Genomic DNA, 22,820 nt, shown 5'->3' with positions numbered 1-22,820 from the left:
GAGGATATGACAATCTAACAAGATTATCGTCAACAGAAAATTGGTCGGCCAGGATAATGGTCCTCACATGGCCACAATATTCAATTATGCAACGTCTGTTATGAATGCTGCGCTAAATCCAGTCTCTCTCGCTTCCTCTCTACCACATTGTAAACAGGTGCATGCGGGTGTGTAAACAGCTTTTGACTGCAGTGAAAATGCAATTTTTGAAAGGCTAAACGTCCCAAGAAATGAAATGAAGGAGAATATTTTGAAACATAAAAACAAATGAGATATGATGAAATCTATCTCTTTTTTTCAATCAATTTTGACTTTTGGACTGAGATAATCAGAGAGACGAGGACACAGCGTCGCTCGCTTGTGGAAGTCAGTGGACTATTGCACACAATCTGTAATAATACGAATGAAGTTGAACTATTTGTCACAGCCCTAGTAATAACCCATGAAGCCCCAACTGCAGCAGGAAAGATGCAACATATGCATCTCAGGTCCATAATTTGAACTTTATCCATGTGCATCTCTTCAGGCTGTTCTTGGACAATAGTTTTCGCCAGCATTATTTGTCTTAAAGCAATCAGTCAGTAGGAGAGTTCAATACTGCCCAACCCAACACTGATGGATTTAAGAGCCCAGACTATCTTTAACCTGAACCTGGTGGTGGAATTCCATCAACCCATCAGTCAGGAATCTCTCAGATTTCTTTATGTCTCCATGACTTACACTTTACCGTCTCCGACCGGATAAGTTTGGGATGTGCTGTGTCAGGTCCAGACTTCAAATCATCAGCATTACCCCCGATGAGAGTTGTAGCTTAACTAAACAAGGCAGTTTCCAGATCTGCACCTCTCTTCTTCAGGTCAGCACTTTCCTGCTATAGTTCTATTCTACAGCTTTTATCGCTTTCTCATTTCTGCTTCTTTCCGATGCGCTCCATGAACCCGGCCTCTCTGTGTGGAGAGAGTGAAGTGAGACATTCTGTCCATGGGCTATATGCTTGCCTTAGTACAGGACTGACACACACAAAAAAAGAGTCTGGTTCAGCCAAGAGAACAGCTCCAGGGATCTGACACACTTTTTAAAAAACCTCTTCCTGCTATGTTTTGAGAAGGCGTGTGCTTTTTAAGCCTGCGACTTTCTCATGAGGCTCAGCGTGTCTCACAGTAGGAAGGAAGAATACAGAAGGTGGTATTTCAGGGCCTTGTTCTGCTCATAAACACACACACACACACACACACACATCACAGGAGACTCCTCCGTGTTCGGCAGATAGTTGGTGGTGGTTTTTAAATGTCCAATAATTAACAATCAACAAGGATATCTGGGCTTCTTACACAACGGCGTACCAGTACTTGTACGCTGACAAGGTAAAGGATACTGTGGTTACACTCTACTTGGAAGACATTATCTGAACTGCCTGATCTACTTTCACTTTCACTGCCCCCCCCAACCGGATTTCCCATCAGCCCTATTGAGTATCTGACTTTTGGAATAGGTGAACGTACACAAACCGTCTGAAGGTTTGTTGCCGACAGAGGACCGGGAGAGCAATTCTGCAACATTCGCGCACTCGAATATTGTCACTTTAAATAAAAATGAAACGGCTGAACAGAACACAGGACTAGCACGGTGATAGAGGCAGCAGTCTCTTTGCAGCAGCAGCTACGAGGGAGTAATCCACAGCTCCTCATACAGCCTGTTGGCAAGAAAAGAATCCCTCACCTCATGTATTCTGTGGTGGATGGAAGCCAAAACCAGAGGAAACTACTTGCGGTTTGACTTACAATGCAATGGTGAGATTACTATTCAGAACGGCGGATTCTTTCTGGCATTATAGAGTTGATCTTTGGCCTTCGCTATGAAACTGCGAGAGATAAGAGACTCGATTTTAAATCCTGAGGATGTGATTACAGGCGGGAGCATTCATGACCATCTACGGAGAGTACCGACTCCTGCATGGAGCGGCAGATTGAAGAGCCGTTTCTGAATCATAATTTTAAATACATATAGTTTTTTGAGACTTTAAGAGACTCTAAATGCATCTCATAATATCTAAAATGATATTTGTTTAGGCTTATATGTAGGGTTGGCCATCTCTCAAATGTGATTTGATTATTCCTTTATCTTGACCTACATCATCTTACCTGCCTGATTTCAAAATGTACTATAGATGTAATGAATAAGATGACACAAAGCACGACACATGCAGTGAGGAAGCCACCTGATCCTGCAGGAGACGTAAGGAGAGGCCAGTGAGTTTGTCTGTGCGGTGACTGAACACCATCTGCCCAGTGACATTCTGCCAATTTAGTATGGACGACAGCGGCTACGACAGCGGTTTGTCATCAAGTCTCAGTGCATGCAGCCCAAGGGCACACTTCCTTTTAACATGTTATGTAATGAAGGGGAGGTTTCGAGGACGGTCAGCAGGCGTGGTCTGGTCCTGGAGAGGGCGTCTACGTGGGCGCCAACGTGCCAGCAGGGACCTATAAAGCTCTGCAGGGGAGATGAGAGTTCCACCGAGCAGCGGCAGCTTTTAGATTATTGGATGCAACAGCATGCCTCATGCGTGTGTGCGGTGTGTGTGTGTGGGTCCCAGCAGGGATGAGAGCTAGCTCGGTCTATTTTGGGGCTACGGAGTGTGACTCATCAGAGCCATGATGTGGGCGATGCCGTCCCAGTGGGCTGGTGCTCGCGCAGACAAAACACCAGTAAACAGCACAGACATGCCACCATCAGCAGACACATTAAGGCACAGGTGCATACATGCAAATACACAGAGTGCGCTAAAAGGGCCCAAAAACCCACACGATAAATTACTATTTATATATTGCTCCACGACCGATGTCATGGTCTAATGATGGCTTTTGTCTCAAAGTATCATTTAGCATCAATAACCTTTCAGCTTTCAGTGGGTTGCAGGAAAACCCTCAGAAATAGTGAAAAGAAACCCACGCAACAGACATGTCACTTTCTATTAGAGGCGGAACAAAGAGAGAGTCCCCGGGGCCTTCATTCAGGAAATGATACAATCAAGTGACTAATCCGGTGCTTTTAACGGGGAACGATAATAACAACAAACTGCGGTTTCAGTGACCAACAACTATGAGAGAGCTGCAGGTTTCATGAAATATGAACGGAAGAAATATCAGAAAACATCATCGGTTTATTTTTGTGTCCGAGGCCGGTGAGTTTGTCCTTTCTCACCATGTCCTCTTCATGCGGTCCATCTCCTCCCCACTAGACATCTTGGAGTCCAATCTTCTGACAGCTCAAATCCTGTCCTGCAGCCTCTTTTATCACTTTTCCCGCTTTAATCTTTCATCTCCTTCCATTTTTTCATTCCCACGCTGCGATCCCATATCTGTTCATCGCACCGCTGCGTTTCACCAGTTCTGCTCGTCTGCCGTTGATTGCCATCTCTAGTCCACATCTCCCACTGGACTTTATCATGACAACCCCTCCCTCCATCATTCTCCCTTTCTCTTCAGAGGAACCGAATACAAGTGGGATTAAAATCAACAACATGGTCTCGTTTCTTTTTAGCCCAAAACATGTTTTAAGACAACGAAGGATTCTAAAACCACATCAGAATCAGCAGCTGCATATCTCTCTCCCCTCTGTTTTTATTTTTCAATGTTCTGCTAGAGCAAGATAGAGAAAAGGGGAAAAATGTAAAGCTCATGAAAATGAATGGAAAAACGTTGAACAAGAAAAATAAAGAAGAAGAAATGACTTCTGCTTCCCCCCATGACACGTGATCAACTGCACACGTGTCCGTGATGAGTCAAAAGTCCAGCGTACACACACATGTTGCTGCACGGCGAGCACTCACAGGGTCTCGCAGGCTCTCCTCCAGGTCTCGCGAGGCGGCTCTGGGCTTCAGCTGCATGTCGTCGCTACATTCGTTGTCGGAGGCGGGCGGCGACTCGTTCAGATCCGGGAAGTCGTCTCTCGTCCTGGGGCCTCGGAAGCGGATCTTGTCCAGGCGCTTTAGCATGGTCAACACCGCGCACCTGGGCTTTACCTTAACATGGCGGACGGCAACCCTGCGGGGACACAAAACACAGGCGCTGTTGTTGGTACACTTTGTTGTGATGCAAAATGTTTCCCTTGTTCTGACCACATTGGAACCGGTGGTTAATATGTTATAGTGGCTATGCGTGTTTATATCTCTTTATAATAGGTGAAGCAATAAAGAAAGATGTAATGTTTACCATGTTCATCATCTTAGTTTTAATTGTTAGCATGCAAACATTTGCTCGTCATTACAATTCATCCTCAGAGGACCATGAACTTCAACAAAACAAACTGACTTTTACACTCTGATTGGGTGCCATCTCTTCTTGGTGTTTGGTATTAAATGCATCTCAAAGCCGTCTACTACCTATCCACGGCAATCTGAACATCTACAGTCGATTTTAAATGCCCTGTTCGCAATCCCCTGTGCAGCAAATGTTCCAAGGTAACCTCTAACTTTTAAAGCTATTAAGCGCTAACCTCGTCAGTGATTGTGTTTTTTTTCCTCTGCCCTTTAGCCCACACAGGAAGATGGAACCAGTAACGCCGTTAGACCCATGACAACCACATCCTGTCACTCCTCTGGCAAACAGTTGACAGCAGCGGATCTGCTGACCTAATTTATTGATTTCATTTCCGTAGTGGGAGCAGTCACAGCGGCTGTGAAAGGCTTTAATGCCTGTGTTTCGGTATCGAGGGCCGAGGTGCAACGATGTCGGATGGAACTGTGTGTGGGGGGGGGGGGGGGCGTTTGCGTCGTCTTACGGAGCCACAGGAGTCGAGCTACTGCAGCGCTTCCTCTGCATTCAGAAGCAGTAGCTTGATAATGCAGTTAACATTATACATAACATTAATCCCAAAACACAGACAGGATTTATGACCTCATTAATGCTCATCAGCAGCCAATACGAACCGCGCACGGAACAAGTCAGCTCGAGATCTTGATAAGCATAAGTCATTGATCCTCCTGGAGTCAACATGACCGAATGCGGCACGTCAACAAACGGTCACAACAATCCGTCATCCCTTTCCTGGCAGCTGAGCCCGAAGCCACGGAATCTCAAGATGAACGATGAACTCAAAGATTTTTGACTGCCGCGATTTGTCATTTGGGAAGGGATCAAAGAGTGGCTCTTCTCGTAGCTGTCGCACTACATAGATGGTCATCTGACTGATAAGCTGTCGGAATGTTTTTTTTTTTTTTTTGTGTGCGTGTGCAGATTGGTGAACCGATACGTCCCAAATCCCTTATTAGATCAATCCTCACTCGGACATCGTGGTTTTCCAATGCTCTTATTCCCTCTCTTGACTTCCTACAGGTGACTACATCTACAGGTGGCAACGTTTCTGTGCCTGCAGGGCTTGTTTGACTGCACACATTAGACAAAGCCACAGACCTCACAATGGGAAAGTCCTAAGAGCTCAGTGCCGATCTGAGAAAGCGAGAAATCTCACCGATGACTGACGAGCAGAATGTCGACAAATGCAGACACAGATAATAATTGTATGAGCTGAAACACATGTTTTGCCAGGTGGGAGGACCTCGATTACCTAATAAATAAGCACAAAATAGCACTGCCAGTAACTGTTACTCTTTATATCATTATCTGTGTAGGTACTGAGACGTGGGGGGGAAAGGCGCAAATACCTTATTTACTCATACAGACAACCCGCCCACATACACGTAAGTGGAAATTGCAGAGGTGATTGGTGGGTTGGCCTTTCCTCCCTGAAGGGTGAGTGGAAACAGGGTGAGTGGGGGCTCGATAAACACTTCCACGCACTCGTCCAGACACCTGACACGATGAAATCTGTTCCCACAGCGCCCACCCGGAGCGGCCTGCTCTGTGCTACGGCTCAGCGAGCCACCGGTCAGCTCACACTACCAACAGTTAGTTAGCGAACAGAAAAATCAAGCCAGAGTCGTAGCTCAATTGGAAATGCAAATCAACAAAACCCACTCCCTTCAGTCTGTAAGTAAGTGCTAATATGCATTGAACACAGCCGTAATATTCATAATATTAATAAACCGAGCTCTCATTCAACCGCACATTACTTGTTCCCATGTCGCCTTTCACTTCCGTTCTTCAGGGTACCTTTTCTTTATTTATTTCCGTTCATACGGATCTCTCTCTCGTCCAGAGGCAGTTTAAACCACAACATCGTCTTAGTGTTCGTTTATTACTGTATACATTAGTTCAGACAAGCCCGGTGTGCGTTTGCTGTGCAAGCCTACATACTGTTCCTGAGTGTGCATGTGTGCTTCCGTCTGTCTGCGTAATCTTCGGCTAATGACCCGTAGTAGCTCGAGGTTACTCTTGGTCACTATTGACTGCGATTGCGATAGCCAATCACAGTCAGTCGTGGACATCAGGCAGTTGCCCTACATTTTGGCACAGAAAGGAATCCACCGCAACCGTTCTTTCTGCTGGAGCTGAGATGATGAATTGATCCAATCAAAGTTCAATCAGCAACTACTTTGATGAACAGTGAAATGTGATGATTTGCCACTTTTATGTTGCGTTTCATAACTCTGTAAATTGGCCGTATTTTGATTTGGGACTGTCATCCCTAGTTTTTACAAAACTGGAATTCAAGAAACGTGCATTTCAAACGTCCATTGTCGGTTTAATAATATTTGAGATATATTTTATAAACGGATTAAGAACTTCTGAATGTATGATCACAGTAGAGCTGCATATGATTCATTTTGTCATTGATTCATCAAGCAATTACTTTCTTCATTAATGAATTGATCCTTCGGTCAATATCAGCAAATAGCTTCATCACAAGTTCCCAGAGCCCACGGTGACGTCTAAAAACAAGACAATCGTCACATTATAGAAGCTGATACTTTCAACATTGTGCTCAGAAAGAGCTGTTGATTCATTTTGCTCACAGCATCATGTACGGTACTGTAAAGTAATTCTCATTCCAGCTGAGCAGCCCGAATGTATTCACCACGCTACGCTAATCACAAGACAAGATCGCAAAGTACGGCCTGTAGCGTTGTCAGATATACATCCTCGTTGGTAACCGTTAACAATGTATTTTTTATGAGCGCTATGTATTAGTGTCAGGGCACGGCTACTTTCACCCGAGGATCAATTAGTTTGGCTCATAATGCACACGGAACGGTGGGCTCATAAACCTTAATGTGCTCCGCTGAACGCTCATCTTACTTCAATAACTACCCAGGTGCACGGCCTTACGATCACCCCTGGCTATCTATAAGAGGACAGTATAGTCACATGAGACGCTCTTTCTACAGTTACGTCCTGTATGACTGTTGCCTGTCAACCGTGCATGAAAGGGCGGGAGAGGGAGGGGGGGGGGGGCAGTGGAAACACTCAAACCCACCACATACCGTTGAGTACAGTACAGGCTCTTGCACAAGTGGGACACTTTTTTTAAAATATTTCCTGGGACATTAGGCTGTTGGGGTTTCGTTTTTTCAAATAATAAGGTTTGACAATAATGGCCGGTCAGCTGGAAATGCCACAGCGAACCTCATTTCCTTTTACAGGTGCTGCAACTCTGACGCGCCACATGAAACCATCTAATGTCATCCTGTCGACTTTTAGTCTGTGTAGAAACAAGCCTCAGTGTGACAGAGAGGCTCACCTGTAGAGCTAATGTCAACTTCTAGTTTCATAAGACACTGTGACACAGAGAGAGGGATGAACATGACCTTTAGATACAGCCTGTTTCATTTGCCAGCATTAACCAGAATGTTCCAAGGAGTAGATTCAACTTCAGTTCAGCTCAGTTTACTACAGTCACAGTAAAGAGAAAGGCAACACCAGGCTACTGCCATGCTGAATACCGGTAGTAACCGTCTGGAATGAAACAAAGTATCTAAATCGGCCTACAGGCAACTATTGTATCAAAAGTGTTTCCCACAAAGCCTCATATTTACTTGATGTCAACCCTGGAGGAGGATGGAGCAAGAGCAAGGGAGGAGAGCGCAGATATTATCAACTCTAATTATTACACACATTCTGCTCTTCTTGTTCTCTCATATTTGGAGACAAGAACAACAGGAACGCACAAACTGTTATCTAGCCCACTAATGCAACCCCGTTGTTCCGTCATTGCAGATTTTGAATCGTTAGTTTGTGCAAGTCAGGAGCACTGATATTAGCTATTACACTATTGGAGTGTTTCAGATCAGACTTGGCAAAGAGAATACGTTGTCGTTACCCTCTAACCCTGCCTTCCAACTCAACTGCTATTACGTCACAATGCTGTTATATAAACAAGGATATAAATAAACAATCAACACTTCCTTAACAACATGTCAATCTGACCCCTCTCTCAAATCAGATGGACAGTGGGGAGGGATCAATTCAGGGCAGGAATCCAATGCTCTAACCACTGACACATAAACAGTGAAATAATGTTGGGTTTGGCAGCACCCTTTAGGACAGTACTTCAGGTGTCGGAGCTTCCTACTGCCAGTGAACACACCACACCAGCACTTGTCGAATAACTGTGTGTGCAGGTGCATTATGTAAAGTGCAAAGTGCAAGTAGCTGGGCTGTATCATTCTTCAGTGATGGGGTTATTCGGGGCGTTTGAAGGCGAAGTACATTTCCTTCCTGGACTTTGACGTTCACACACGTTAGCGAGGCCAAACTGTTGAATTCAAACGTGTCCATTGTATTTTATTTTTTTAACAATTGAGCCAGCGACTGAATTAAAACGCTGGAGTTTAAAGTTAGCTTAGGCCTCGAGTTAACTCTGTCAAATAAAGCCTCACACGGTCGGACATTTTCTCATATCCATAACATTCACAACACGGGAGCCATATAATCCGCATTTTGGCTGACCCCCGACAGCCGGTGAGACAGGCGGCGGAGATAAAACATTATCCCTCATTTGTGTTCTAATAATAGCCATTTCAAGGCCATTATATTATTTATATCTATATCTATATATATATCTATATATATAGATATATAGAGAGAGAGCGAGAGAGAGAGATAGAAAATGAGTCTTCTTACCCAGCACGTAAATCGTAGCAAAGTTTCATGAACACTGAGATTGCCGTGAGTCTGCTTTATCCTTCAGTACACCTGCTGCTCAGGACGTCTAAATTAGCGCCAGTCTCACGAGCCACATCTGCTCACTTGGTCCATCCATCACAGCAATATCCGCTCGTTTTCTGTCCACCGACTGAATATCGTCTCCTGCCGTGCGTCGAGCGGTTAGACTGACAGGAACAAATAAAAAATACCAGTTGCGTCGCCCCCCCCGCCCTCCTGTCTGCAGATAGCTGCTCTGACCAGTACCGTCAACCCCGGAGCATGCAGATACTAGCTTTGCCTTCGTCTCTTGTTGACTTCGCAGGCCGAGGACATTTCGTCAGTGAACACGGAGCTGCTCTTAAAGGGGCCGCTTGATGCTTTCAGAGACACAAGCACCGTCTCACCACCGCCCCATAGCTGCCACTTTCACGGAGTGATGAATTATGAAACACGTGGGTAAACAATGGCTTCTTTACAATGTCATTTAGCATTACTGTCAAGAAACCCCAGAAGCCAAAAAAACTATCTAAATGTACACTTCCTTCTGACTGTGGTGCATTGGGTTTTTGTGTTATATTGTTTTATATATAGCCAATGGAAATGTTTGAATGCGTATGTGAAAATGCCCCATTAGTGTCACTTCACATTTTAAAAACAACACTCAATTATTAGGATTATTCAAAGATAGATTTTCTGCTGTTCTAGTTCAATGAGCAGTGTAAGAAAACTCTGGACCGCGTTTCTTTTCCCGACCAAACTAAATAGTTATTTCCAGGAAACCTCCAAGGGAATTAAAAAGACATTGCACACCAGGAAAATAAAGTTGTTATATTTTTCACTTATGATTTGGCAAGGTCGTTTTACAGTTTCAAAGCATCCTCCACTCTTCCAGGAATCAAATGGCCTAATGTTGCTTAACTCCCAAAAATTCCCAGAAAAGATACTGAGGGAGTGACTTCATTGCTCTCGAGGGCCTGTTAAGTTTGAAAAGCAGTTTTTTATGTTTGTACCAGATTATTTCGGTTTCACAAGACGAGAAGAATCATCTGTCATTACTATGACCTCTTAACCTATGACATAACCCTAACCTAACCATAAATAACATATATAAGTACAAGTATAATAAGTTTAAAGGTTAGTTTCTCTGTGCTTAAGGTCAATGTCTAAAATGAGTTCAAGCATGCTGAATAGAGGAATGGACTCTTGAGTTTGAGCAGCATTATTCCTGCAAATACATTATTCCACAAATCCTAAGGAGACAATTCTGAAACAAATAAAACATGACCGTTTTTGAAGCGCTGACCTTTGCATGTTTGCTTTGTCCGTCTGTGAGCTTCTTCTTGTCGTTGGCAGGTAAACGGCATCCGGGAGTCTTCGCTGACGTCCCAGTTGTCCCTCGAAATCAGAAATCGAGTTTCCGAGAGATGACGCCGCCTCGGGGTAACCTCTGACAACCCTCCTGTCGTTACACGTACAGTGCGAGTACATTTGGGGTCAAATGGACAAAAGAACAAGAGGTGTTTGGGGGGCCAAAGAGCAAAATGGGTAGAAAGCGAGAGAAGAAGAAACGGGAGTCGACTGACTCCTGACCCCCCCCCCCCCTGAGATGAGGCCATAGATTACCGGGAAGTAATCACAAGTACTTTCTACGTCTGCGGTCAGACTACCAATGAGGCCAGTGAGGATCAGTGTAGTCCTCACTGGCCGACCTTTGCCCTGGTTGTCCTACGGCTGCAGCGCTGCCGCCTCCTCTTCCTCACCGCAAACACACTGTCAGCGAGCAGCCGACACCAGCATTCAACATGTGAGCACGAAAAGAGGATCAGACTTTCCAGTGTTAGGTTTCTTGCTGCATTTAAAACAGTCATGAAAAGTCAAAGCTGTGTCCTACCGTCCCAGGTGCAGCCTCTGTTGACGAGATGTCCATGTGTGTGTGGCTTCAGCGGCTACGGAAGACCAAATCAAGAGAGAGTGCACGTTTGTCTTCACATTTGTTTAGCCAAATGAGGCACTGACAGAGGGAACTTTCCATGTCCATGATCGTGAGACCTTTATTAGAGAACATCCATCCATCCATTATCTGTAACTGCTTATCCCGTTCAGCGGTCACGGGAAGGGGGGTGTGGGAGGGGAGGCAAAGGCCTTCAGAGAACAGAAAGGACATGTTTAAAGTCCTTTCGAGAAATTTAGAAACAGCACAGGACTTTGCATTGCTGATCAGATGATATGAAAAGCAGCAAGGAAACCGTGAAGGATCTGACTCCAGCAGGAATACAGGCAATCCTGTTGTTGCCACACAGCTATCTGAAGGACTGCTGAGCACCACTTCACTGTACTTCACCATGTAGGCCTTTGTCACAGGCCTTTTGACTTAGCATAGTATAGGAACAGCACAGGTGTCGCTAGTCACGCTGAAGACGGCTCTGTTCTATTCATGTCTTCCAGGGAGAGCGGGTGAGCCAGCATGCAGGACCCTGAAATCAAGTCAGGCAACGTTGGATTCTGTAAACTGAAGGTTGCTCGAGCAGCTATGATCAATATTTCATATTCTCAACGGACCTCATGATTGCTTTCATGGTAAAAGGGTTTGCTTGTAGTGAACAGTTCCTCGTAGCTCTGCAGACCTTTGTTGCATCTTTCAGCTCACTTCAGCCAGACGGAATTCGCGTTTAGCTTGTGAACACGGTGGGGCAGCAGCTAAAGAGCCAGATATTTTCTCAGGAGACCAAAAACAGAGCTGAAAGGATGTAAGGTATGCAAATGAGACACTTTTTGCGAACAGGCTTTTGTATCTCTTGCAGGTTATTGCAGCAGCAGATGCTGTGCCATTGGATCTGTGAATACTATACGCTTGAATGGGATACCACTCAGGGTTTGCGTAGTGATCAGAGATTGTGCAGCTAACAAGGGGACTAATGCTTTTAGATTGTATTTCCCCTTAGTCATGCTTGACACACACACAGAGACACACAATGGATTTCTGGTTTGTGATCCTCTTCAGATGTCTTCTAGCAAACCGCTGCTGAGATTGACCAAATCCTCCCTCTGCTCTCATTTAGAAAGCCCTGTAATAAACCTCTTCATCCCAAATCAGTATTTTCTAGAGGGGCGCACAACCACGAGCGAGCTTGATGCAACTGGCAGAGCATCCAGAGTCAATTGCAGAACAGTTGGGAGGAAGGGGAGGATGGATGACGAGGCTGCTGATGCAAAACACATTTGGATAAAATGGTTGATTGAACACTAACATGCTATCTGAGGACTTTCCATTGAGCATATTCGATGATTTGACACTGCCAATGTCTAATTGTAGTCATAGAAAACACATTGTGGTGCATACTTTTATACATGTGTGTTTTGATGACAACAGATCACTCTTATAAAGTTTGAGGGAGTAACTATTTTTTGATACATTTACAAAATACCTGCCTCATCATCCCTGATCAGAGTGTGGCCGCTGGTCTGTACCAACCCATAAAGACAGAGACAGTGAGCAAATTAAAAAACATTTTCTTTTCCCAAAAAGCAGGATTTTGTGCATGTTTTTTCCAATTAACCTTCATTTTGAACCCTAAACCAGCCTTTAACACAAACAATCCATTTTAAAGTCCTCAATAAGCTTCTTCATATGAGCAATGGGTATCCAACCTGAGCACAAAATGTTCTGTCAAAACTTCGATCTCTTCACATGGGAGACATCTGTGATGTCACACATTGTGTTGAGCAACATCTGCATCAACATGTGTGTGGAGGGTTGCTAATTTAGCCAGGCCAATGTAAATCTAATCTGATCAAACTATACACACTCTCCCGATGGAGCCGATTGGTTTTCTGACCTTTAAACTCTTGATAAATAATAATACTTTCATCATACTTTGTTTCGTGCTGATTTAGTGATATTTAATGCAATATATTCGATTGCTTAAGAACTTGACTTCTTCCTTATAAAAAGCAACATTGTGGTCTTCCTTCTTTTTAAAGGTTACAGAGTCCCACTTTAAGAGATTCCACTCACCCTCTAATCATCTCAGTAACTGTGCTCACAAATACAGAGATACCAGAAAACACCCTCGCACACACTCTGCGGTAGACCGACGTGTGACTTTACATTCGTCACCAGCAGATGGCACAATTGGATCGGGCATCCCTCTTCCCTCCTGCCTGTTGGCTCGGCGCTGTGGTTTTCTTCAGGATGCCAGCTGAGTCTGAATTATTTAGTTTGCCTGGCTGTGATGGAAGCAGAGATAAAGAGGAAGGCAGCGCGTCACTGCGACAGACCTTTGAGACCATTTACTATTCCTCCTCAAGTTTCAAGTCGAAGCTGTTGTTCCCAAAGTGAGACACAGACCACCTGACAAAATGATACCTGTTTTGACTTTAGACTTATCACTGGAGGTTGATGTCATGTAATGGAGAAGATATGGAACGCAGACAAGAGCGTATAGCTACTGCAAACTGTGTGACTAACCCCACCACCGGTCACATTTTGGACATGCTGCCTCTGTTTGGACGACTTATTTCATATTTGTACCTCGTGTCATCTGAGGAGAGGACTGGCTTCGAGTCGCCTTGACAACTAACCGCCCAATAGGCTTGTGAAACCTGATCTTCCCATCTAACCTTTCACTCCGCATGCTCACCATCATATACTTGGCATACAGGGCCAGCAGGATGTACTTATGTGTGCTTGTTTTGTGTGATGGACTTGGTGCAGTTGTCCTTTCCGGGCCAAGACCAAAACCTTTACATCAATGACATGAGCACATATATCAACTACACTATGACATGAAGAGAAGAGGGTGATTTTACGGCCTGTGGTGACATAAGTTCCCTCACAGTTAAAGCAGAAGGTGCATTCGTGGTCCTGTCCGACCTCAGCAGCCTTTTACCTCTCCCCAGCTCTTTGATCCACTAATGCTAAGTGCAGCTCCACTAATAAGGTCCATGTGGCGTACAGACAAACATTAAAGTGCATGGCTGCGTATAGGCGGCTAGCCGTTTCCCTGTTTCAAGTCTTTATGCTAAGCTACAATAGCTAAGAAAGGGAATAAGTAGTGTACTTCCCAGCATGTCAACAACTGCTATGAGGTTGGATACCTCTCATGTGAATGACTTCTAAACAAATGAAACATATGATTTGCATCATTATGTGGAAAAGAGGTCGGATGTTGCTTTTTGAGTCCTTTTACAAATAACTTTGCCTGAAAGAAGTATTTTGCTCAACTGAAAAATGTGTAAAAAAAAAAGTATGTGCGTGTTGAATGTGATGCTTCCATAGGCTGTGTGCAAATATGTGGGCCCAGCAAAGGTTTGCATCAAAGGGGATTCATTAAGAACAGCTGCCACCATTGTTCTGAGGATTAACAGCCACTCAGACCTCTTTGACACACACACACACACACACACTTCTTATGTTTAAGGTTCAACTCCCCAGAAGAGCACTCTTTAACCCTACTTCCTCTCACACCCCCTCGGTAAAGCGTTCACTGGTAGTCGGCGGGGCTCTGATCACTGGGCACAGGACACATCGAGACAGTAAGACTTCTCTCCCCACACATTACCTTGTATGGACAGCATCTCCGTACAGCATGCACAGCACTTCACGGTGCACCTCTGTTTGAAATCCGTCATCTCTGCTGGAATCATTCCAAACCTCTGTCCCTCCATCCTCTTCTCTCACCCACAGTACTATTCTTATTCTGATGAAAACAGGACTACTTTATCATGTAAAACATACGGCACCAAAGAATTTCATGCTGACACCTTTTTCCAACTGGTGTGAAGATGTAGTCCAATTTGTGTATTTGGTTTGAAATTTGTGCATTTCATGCATCTGACCAGTAAAATGTCCTGTCTAAATATTTGCCAAAAAAAATGCGATATCCAGCATTCAGTATTGTGATACGGCATCATCACAGCAGGTTGCCACCAGTTTCCAGTGAGGACCCAAGACCTCTCTTTTCCCACGTGTGCTCACCTGCTCCGCAGTAGAACTGTGAAATAATAAGTGAGTAACAGTCTCCGTGACTCGTCACTCGCTGGCTCTAAAAGAGTTGTGTCACCTACTTTTCCTCGGGTAGACGTGTTTCGGCGAGCCAGGCTTCCTTCCGGGCATCGGGCATGTAACAGGCTGCGCAAGACGGATAAAAAATTCATCATGACTTTAATTTTACAGTCGCAATCATCTTTTCTTTCCAGTGTCTCGAAACCATAAAAAATAAATATACATTATGTTACAAAACATTTCCAGTGTCTGGGATCGATTTAAAAAAAACAACAAAAACACATACAGGACATTTATCAACAGCATTGATTACAGGAGGGCAAGACAAACACTGGGGTTGTACGAGTGGTCCGAAGGCATTTAGCGAGTGCTAAACAGCACTTTATGTCCGCTGTGAAATGCTTAGAGTTGGCTTCATTTACACTTTGAAGACATGTATCTGATCATAAGGCTTCGACTCATTCTCAACATGTATTTGTATGCCACTAAATGACAACAAATGTCTTTTCTTTCACCTATTTTCGGACTAAAAGTGAGTTCAAAGTGAAACGGACTCCAACCCCAACGTGCACATTTTACTGTAGTTCATGACTTTTGTAACCAGGAGTGTGTCGTATTGGACAAACAGGCGGGATGGACACTGGAAAAGAAGGCTTCGGGTTCATAGTGCTCGAACTGAAAAACCGGAGTTTTCAACCGGAGGGGGGAATCCCTCTCCATTCCACATAACTATTGTTCATTTATGCTCACCGTTCACTCTCACACACAAACATAACAGTCTTGCAGCCATTATACGTGTGTGTGTGTGTGTCTGTACGTATAGCAGAATATACTGTAGATCTCTGGAGAGCCCACTACAGGCCGACACAGTATGTGTTTGTTTGTGTAAGGCCTCAATTCAGGATTGTTCTCAGTCGAAGAAACCAGCATATTAAGTGATTTTCACAATCGGAAAGCTTTCACCCGACTCAACACAGGCAGATGATTTTTTTTTTTCAGTTTAGAAACTTGTCCTCGCTACAGCTGACATACAAAATAGATCATTTCTTCTTCACCTTAAACAATATCTACATGTTAAGTACACTCTAAATGCACTGCATTGAGAGGCTGGGGAAGCCTTTCTTTGAGTAAAAAAAAAAAAGAACAGACAAAAGAGCACTTGGTGTGTGTGATTGCGCCGTCCGGTATCAGAGTCTGATGTGTCCAATAGAACAGGTGGTGTTATGTCTGACGCTTTAAGGGACTGGAAGTCCTTGAAAGCCTTTCGGAGTACAAATATACCGGCCATGTATCCGAGTCTGGGTTCATGCGCAGTGCTTGTTCATCTGCCTTTCCCAGCTTTCCTGACTTTACCCATTGAGAGGGCGACTTAACCACATGGAGGAACACCATTTTCGGGGGCTTCTTCATCTTCTGACTCAGTCCCCGTTTCCTACAGTGGTTTTGGCACACGTGGCTCCATCTTGACACAGTCCAGCATTCCCTTTTTTTTAATTATTTCTCACATCTTCTCATTGTCTCTGCTTGTTTTTCTTGTCTCTGGCAGTCTCAAAGTCTGCAATTAATACTGCTCCTCAAGTGAGAGGGACCATGAGCGGAGGGACGGATGGACAGACCGGACAGAACGCCTTTTCCCTCCTTTCACCCGATCTGCAGCAATTGGCCTTCAATGTTCTATTCTTTAATCCCAGTCCTCCCGGCTCTCCTCCTTTCTCCTCCCCCCCCCCCCCGGGCAGGTTCTTCGCTCCTCCTCTCACAAGGGCAGGCTGGTCTGAGTTTTCCTAATAGGTCAGATCGAAGTCTCGTTACTGCCACTGTTAACGGAAGGGACGGAGGGAGGGAAAGTAGAGGGATGCAGAGGGGGGGGTGCAAGGAGAAAGAAAGGAAGAACGTGCAATGTGAAAAATAAAGAAATGAATGCAGAGATGCAGGAAGTCATCATGCAGCATCTCAGCAGGATGGTCATATCATATTCATGCTACAGTTCAAAGAAATACCATTATTGGCTTTGTTGCAGAGAGTTAACTCGAGAAGATCGACACCACTTCCTCGTCTAAGAGTTGTTTCAATCGTCTCGTCTAACTCTCGGCAAGATAGCTACGCGTATTTCCCAAAGTGTCTTACTACTCCTTTCACTATTATGATGCATGCATTATGCATCCGTTGACTAAATGACAATGGCAGCATTCATTCATTTGTTTTCATGAGCACAAAGAACGATGCAAAAAGAAAAAAAAGGTCATTGCCACATGCCAACCACTTACTCTGAGTCAGACTCGTTGCCTCCGTTGACCGTCCCCGACTTCAAGTGCATGGCCACGCCCCCGTTGGTCTCCCGGTAGATGCCCGGGGGCGGGGCCCCCGCGGGAACCTGCGGCCGCGGGGCGACGGGCGGCTTGACGAGGGAGCTGCTTTCGTGGTTTCCCGGGCGACCTCCGTCGTTGGAGGCCAGCGAGGGCGGCCGGGACGAGGGCGTCATGATGTTGACGGAGGGGGGAGGCGGGGAGGAGGTGTTGTTGTTGTTGGGGGTTGGGGAGGTGATGGTGGGGGTGTTGTAGTCGCTCAGCTTCTCCCTCAGACGGTTCTTCATGTTCTTGTCGGTCAGCGGAGGGGGGTAGCTAATCTTGTTCTTTAAGATGCCTGGGACGGACACAGAGAAGTTATTCCAACGTAAATCCCATCAATCAATTTCACCCAATTTCATTCAACAGGATCCTCCTCTCTCACCTTTCCTCTGCTCCGGGTGGTGGTTGCTGTTGCCGTGGGGCTGGCCAGACGGAGATGCGTCTCTGGCGTTGCCAGGCGTTTGTTTGTCCCTCTCCGGGAGAGCCTCCCTCTCTCTTTCGCCGACGTGGTTGAGCTTATTTTCCGCATGGAGCTCCACGTTCACCTTGGTCTCCACCCTCAGCCGCTCCGCCCCGCCGGGCTCCTCGCTGTCACTGGCTGTGGTGGCCTCTGCTGGCCAGTAAGGCTTCACGTGATTGGATGCTGAATCCACTAGTGGAGGGGAAAGGAGACACATTGAAAGCAGCAGGAATGTTATATACTCTTTGCTAGTTTAAACTTTAACAGTGCATCACATATTATGCACATCAAATGAATCTGAAAAGTAATTATAGCTGTCAAATAAATGTAGTTTACTGGATTTTCCTGCGTGAAGTAGGATGTAAGTGCCTTAAATGTGTACTTAAGTGAGCAAATGTACTCAGCTACATGCTTCCACTGATTAAACCTCGGGTTTAGGCTCAATAGGACCACCCGTATACCTTTAGGGGTGCTGTGAACGGGCTGCCTCTCGTTGTTCCACTTGGGCTTGACATTGATGTCGTCGTCCTCGCTGTCCGAGGAGTGGGAGGAGGCGTAGGAGGAGCTGTGTTCGTCCACTGACAGCTCACTGTCTGAGTCAGAGTCTGACGGGGACAAGGAGGAAGGTACGAAGATTAACTTTGAGGTATTCATTTTTCTATACGGGCAACAGCGATGTATGAAAAACCCACCATCTCCCTTGGTGCCGTTCCTGTGGAAGAGAGGTCCATCCAGATCTGTGTGTCCTTTCGCTGTTCCTGAGGAGACGCTGGGCTTCTGACCAGACTCCTCCCTACGCAGATAAAGACAGACGCAGGAAGGGAAGGATGGGAGGAGTAGGAAGTAAGAGAGAGAGAGAGAAATGTGAGTGGAAAAGAAGCGGTGGAGATCAAGAGGAGAGAGAGAGAGACAGAGAGAGAGAGAGAGGGGGGGGGAGCACAGCATCGCTGGAAGTTAACTCAAGCCCAAACTCGCGGTTTGACACTAATGTTCAACAGTTGAAACACCAGACATCTCTCATTACAAAACATTTGCCTCTGTTAATGGCTTCAACAGAGACTAAAACACATCTTAAATTGTGATTTAGGTGTTCTTGCATATCAGGTTAAAGTCAGACTGGCAGCTTTATAATCAACAAAAATAAAAAAAAAATAAAAAAACATCTACCACAGAAGATTAATCGGAGGGTAATTGAAGACTTGCTTATTGCTAAACCTTCAATAACCTCCTCTGCTCTCCACCTGAAGCTGTTTACCCAAATTTGGGTTGAGATGTTAGCTGAAGGGCAAAAGCGCTGCTGGAGACTCTGACCAAGTTTATTTCCCTATCTTCTCTCTCTGTCCTCCCCCCCTTTCCCCCCTTGCCTCTCGCACAGGCAGCACGCCATCCCACTTCCCCCTTCTGGCGTTATCGCTCTCATTGACCCCTCGCGCCAGCTCGCGTTACCCAGATGACAGCTTTACGAGCCGAGGCGTACAGTCACACCTCACCTTCATTCTGTAAAACCCTTTTAGAACACCGGGTATATGTAACACCGCTCCACCGCCATGAAAACATGTCTGTGATACGCGCAAACACACGGCGGTACAAGACGCGCAGGCGAGATGAGCCTGAGATGATACACCCTGGAAAAAGCTACACAAAATCTCACCCTTTTTAGAGATTAATCAGGAACACACAAAGCTGAATTGCTCCAAACTAATTCTTCAAAACGCAGAATGTTGAATCAAGAAAGCAATAAAAGGCATGTCACCTCAACTTAATATATTCTTGGCTGTCACTTATAACAAATATTTCCGTAAAAGCTGTTGCCAATTGTTAAAAATTGCATCACTGCCAGACTTAACTACAGAACATATACAATTTTGCTGTATTGTACAACTACAATATGTTTACATTTTATAAGATCTGAGATATTGCTAATGGTGAAGAGCTAGCATGGAGCAGTGGACACAATGCTATATGTACCACACATGAATGATTACGGTGCATCTACCGTCCTGAACTGTAATAAGTTAAAGAAAAAGTAAAAAAGAAAACATTTCTTTGACACTGCAAGAGTAAATATGCTGAGTTGCAAGTTAATAAGGTTCCCCTAGCTAAAACCACATTAGCTAAAACTGCATTACTTTCAGCTAGCTGTACCTAGCTAGCTACCGAGCTAATACTAATGCTGTTTAATACAACAGCCCTGTGGTGGCTGGATATAATGTTGAGTGTATAGTCATAGTAAGAAAATCATGTTGACTTATACATACTTTAAAAAATTCTCAAATATCTACTTCATTTAATAGAGCTGATAAAGCTCGGTAGGAAACACTATAGCTGAGAGACAACATCTCTAACTACTGTAGTTTTTGGCTATAAACGCTCTCACACCATTTACTACATTTCTCTAAAAAGCAGAACAAAGAACGTAGAGTGCAGTCAGACTCGAGTCTGCTGTGGGCCTACTGTGTATGCATAAACTGTGCAAACATTATTTATATTAATTATATTCATCAATATTACCATTAATGATTATTATTTCCCTAAAAGTGATAAAGTTATTGAAAAGGAACACCCAGCTGAACCTGCATGAGCTTGTTTTGCGTCGGTGTACCTTGCTTGGACTAATACAACAGCCCTGCAATGAATCCTACCTTCATGAAGGTTTCAATGTTTACTTTATGTTTGGAGTGTATTTTTCTGAATATGTCTGTTCCAATGCAATCAAGCCATATCACACATTCAATTGTGAAAACATATTCACAATGTTTCTCTGTACTCTTTTCTTTAAGTTTGTTCTCATTTAACCATTCTTGCACACATTTTGGGATTTACAGAAGCTGCTGTGTTCGTTTACATTCCTGCGCATATTAATGAGAGCAGATATGCCTTCTGCTGTATGTGCGTGTTGGGTTTTTTGCGACAAAGCCGTGCGCCGTGCACCGGCAAAGCTCAGCATGATCTTTCATGCAAGCGGAGTCACTGTACAATGCAGGTGCCATTCTGTGGCAGCATGCATGTGCGAAAGAAAGGAAAGAAATACCGTCAAAACGTAGAGAAACTCTTGCAATTTAACTTATCCTCGCTTTGGATAAAGCAGCGAATAAGGGCAGGGTGTGTGTGTGTGTGTGTGTGTGTGTGTGAGTCTATTTATAAGAAAAAGAAGATTAGGGGCTGGGGATGAGTTAGTATGTGTGAGACTTTTGATGCATCAGCAGACATGCAGGGAGGAGAACAAAGGAAGACAACAAGAGGACAAACGGACACACTCGTGCAGCAGTGTAGCAGAGGCAGCCATGCAGTCAGTGAGCGTGCTGTACCTCAGTGTGTATGCCAGGTAGCTGCTGCGGCTCTTGGCTGACCTGAGCGTGCTGTCAAGGGAGACGGTGGACTCGCCGATGCCCGAGCGGTACAGCTGGCCGTCTTCTGCGTACGTGTTGTTGCAGTTGAGAGAGCGCTGACGGATGGACGGTTGAGAGGAAGGGGGGGGGGGGCAGAAGAAAAAAATATATATATGACTTTGTTTTGACTGACAATTCCAAAAAAACAACAAATATAAGTTACTAGAAACGAGATGCGAGGCCATATTAGTGTATCTGTTCACTCACTGTGAGCAACGAGGCCCTCGTGGTGCTGGATTCGTCTGGTACGCTCTTCTTTCCTGTGAAGATGTTCTTGAGGTTCTTCCTCACCTCCTTGTTGAAGATCACGTGGAAGAAGAAGATGAAGACTCCCTGCAGGCAGCTGAAGCCAGCGAACAGGTAGTGGAAGGTCATCACGTCGCTGTTGACCGCCAGCAGGCCGAGCATCCAGGTAGCGCTGATGAGTAGCAGCAGGAGGAAGGCCATTCGAAGTGCAGGACTGAGGAGGGGGAAAAAAACACATGGATCAGCTTCCCCTCCAGTGACAAAAAGCTATGCTGCTCATTCACTTTTATCATATTGGATTTATTAACGTGACTTACATCGCTCCGGACTTCTCCATAGCCTTCTGCCTGCGACCACATGAAGCCTTCGCAGCCAGGAGAAAGATCACGATGTTGACCTTTCGAGCGAAGAAGACGAGGGAAGGAAGAGGCGTTGTGAACAAAACACTTAATTCTCTCTTTTATAATTGGCCTTCAACAGGACTTTTCGAGGTATTTTATTTTCATATTCCACATCATTTAGATGATTTATGACGATGTAAAAGCATTAATCTACAACACTTAACGGTCCGAATACATTCAAGTTGACATACCAGGACGACTACAAAGATGGGTCCTGCGAAGCTCCAGATGAGTGTGTCGTGGACAGAAAGCCAGCAGAACTCTGGGTTCCCATAACCCTGAGGGTCAAGACCGACTGCCAAACCTGGAAACACACAAAACACCAGCGTTAAAACTATTCCTATGCCTTGTTTCTTTTATTCCCTTCTCCTTTGGAGGGAGTGCCACAGTGCAAGCAGACACCAATTTAGTTTTGTGTTTCAGTTTTTCCTTCTACCGTCTTAGTCACTCATGGCTGTCATTTTTATTCCTTATGTGTTCGTCATTTAGTGCGAGTATCGCTCAGTAACTCTATACGTCTCTCACACTATGTCTCAATCCAAATTCCAAGTAAGCTTTGCTGGCATTCCAAATACTGCCAAAACATGTCGACACATCGCCAAGCATTTAATATACTACTGCAATCATATCAGACATCAAAGGGCCGTGAAGTCAAACACTGTATGCAGTAAGTGACAGGCTTGAAGTGGTACTAATTGGAGATATCATACGTCAAGAGACGATAAAAGAAGGGCCATAAAAACAAAGAAATCAACTAATTATTTTGGGGTTTGCGGCATGTCGAGAGTATTTTCCACAATTTGATGCTTTTTTTTTTCATACATGAAATGATGCTCCTGTTTTTGTCTTCATTTGACACATTGTGGAAATCGAAACAACGCGGCCGTCTCTCATTCTGTGTTTCTCTTTCCTCCTCTGTGTTCAATCC

The 22,820-nt window shown here is 44.8% G+C and overlaps 2 protein-coding genes across 7 annotated transcripts in view; both read right to left on the bottom strand.

Annotated features, from left to right (window-relative positions):
- The window catches only part of gramd4a (GRAM domain containing 4a), a 33,103-nt gene extending 23,850 nt beyond the window's left edge, over window positions 1-9,253 (bottom strand). Inside the window, exons 1-2 of the mRNA XM_079294185.1 lie at window positions 9,024-9,253; window positions 3,833-4,046 (exon numbers count right to left, since the gene is read on the bottom strand). Of these exons, the coding sequence (XP_079150311.1) occupies window positions 3,833-4,046; window positions 9,024-9,052 (243 nt within the window). The 5' untranslated portion in view covers window positions 9,053-9,253. The remainder of the gene's footprint in view (window positions 1-3,832; window positions 4,047-9,023) is intronic.
- Window positions 9,254-15,193: 5,940 nt separating this feature from the next.
- Window positions 15,194-22,820, bottom strand: part of celsr1a (cadherin EGF LAG seven-pass G-type receptor 1a) — a gene marked incomplete at its 5' end in the record, with an annotated part of 74,935 nt that continues 67,308 nt past the window's right edge. For 4 of the 6 annotated variants that reach the window (XM_079294562.1, XM_079294558.1, XM_079294560.1 and 1 more), the window contains 9 exons: window positions 15,194-16,832; window positions 17,316-17,691; window positions 17,779-18,048; window positions 18,318-18,461; window positions 18,549-18,649; window positions 21,165-21,301; window positions 21,453-21,705; window positions 21,809-21,888; window positions 22,084-22,196. In XM_079294562.1, coding sequence (XP_079150688.1) covers window positions 16,805-16,832; window positions 17,316-17,691; window positions 17,779-18,048; window positions 18,318-18,461; window positions 18,549-18,649; window positions 21,165-21,301; window positions 21,453-21,705; window positions 21,809-21,888; window positions 22,084-22,196 — 1,502 coding nt within the window. In that variant the 3' untranslated portion in view covers window positions 15,194-16,804. Of the gene's footprint in view, window positions 16,866-17,315; window positions 17,692-17,778; window positions 18,049-18,317; window positions 18,462-18,548; window positions 18,650-21,164; window positions 21,302-21,452; window positions 21,706-21,808; window positions 21,889-22,083; window positions 22,197-22,820 lie in introns of all 6 variants that reach the window. The other 2 variants (XM_079294557.1, XM_079294559.1) reach the window with 2 other exon arrangements.

The sequence above is a fragment of the Melanostigma gelatinosum genome (genome assembly GCF_949748355.1).
Source record: "Melanostigma gelatinosum genome assembly, chromosome: 22".
Lineage (NCBI taxonomy): Eukaryota > Metazoa > Chordata > Actinopteri > Perciformes > Zoarcidae > Melanostigma > Melanostigma gelatinosum.
This window is presented reverse-complemented; position numbering and strand designations above follow the sequence as displayed.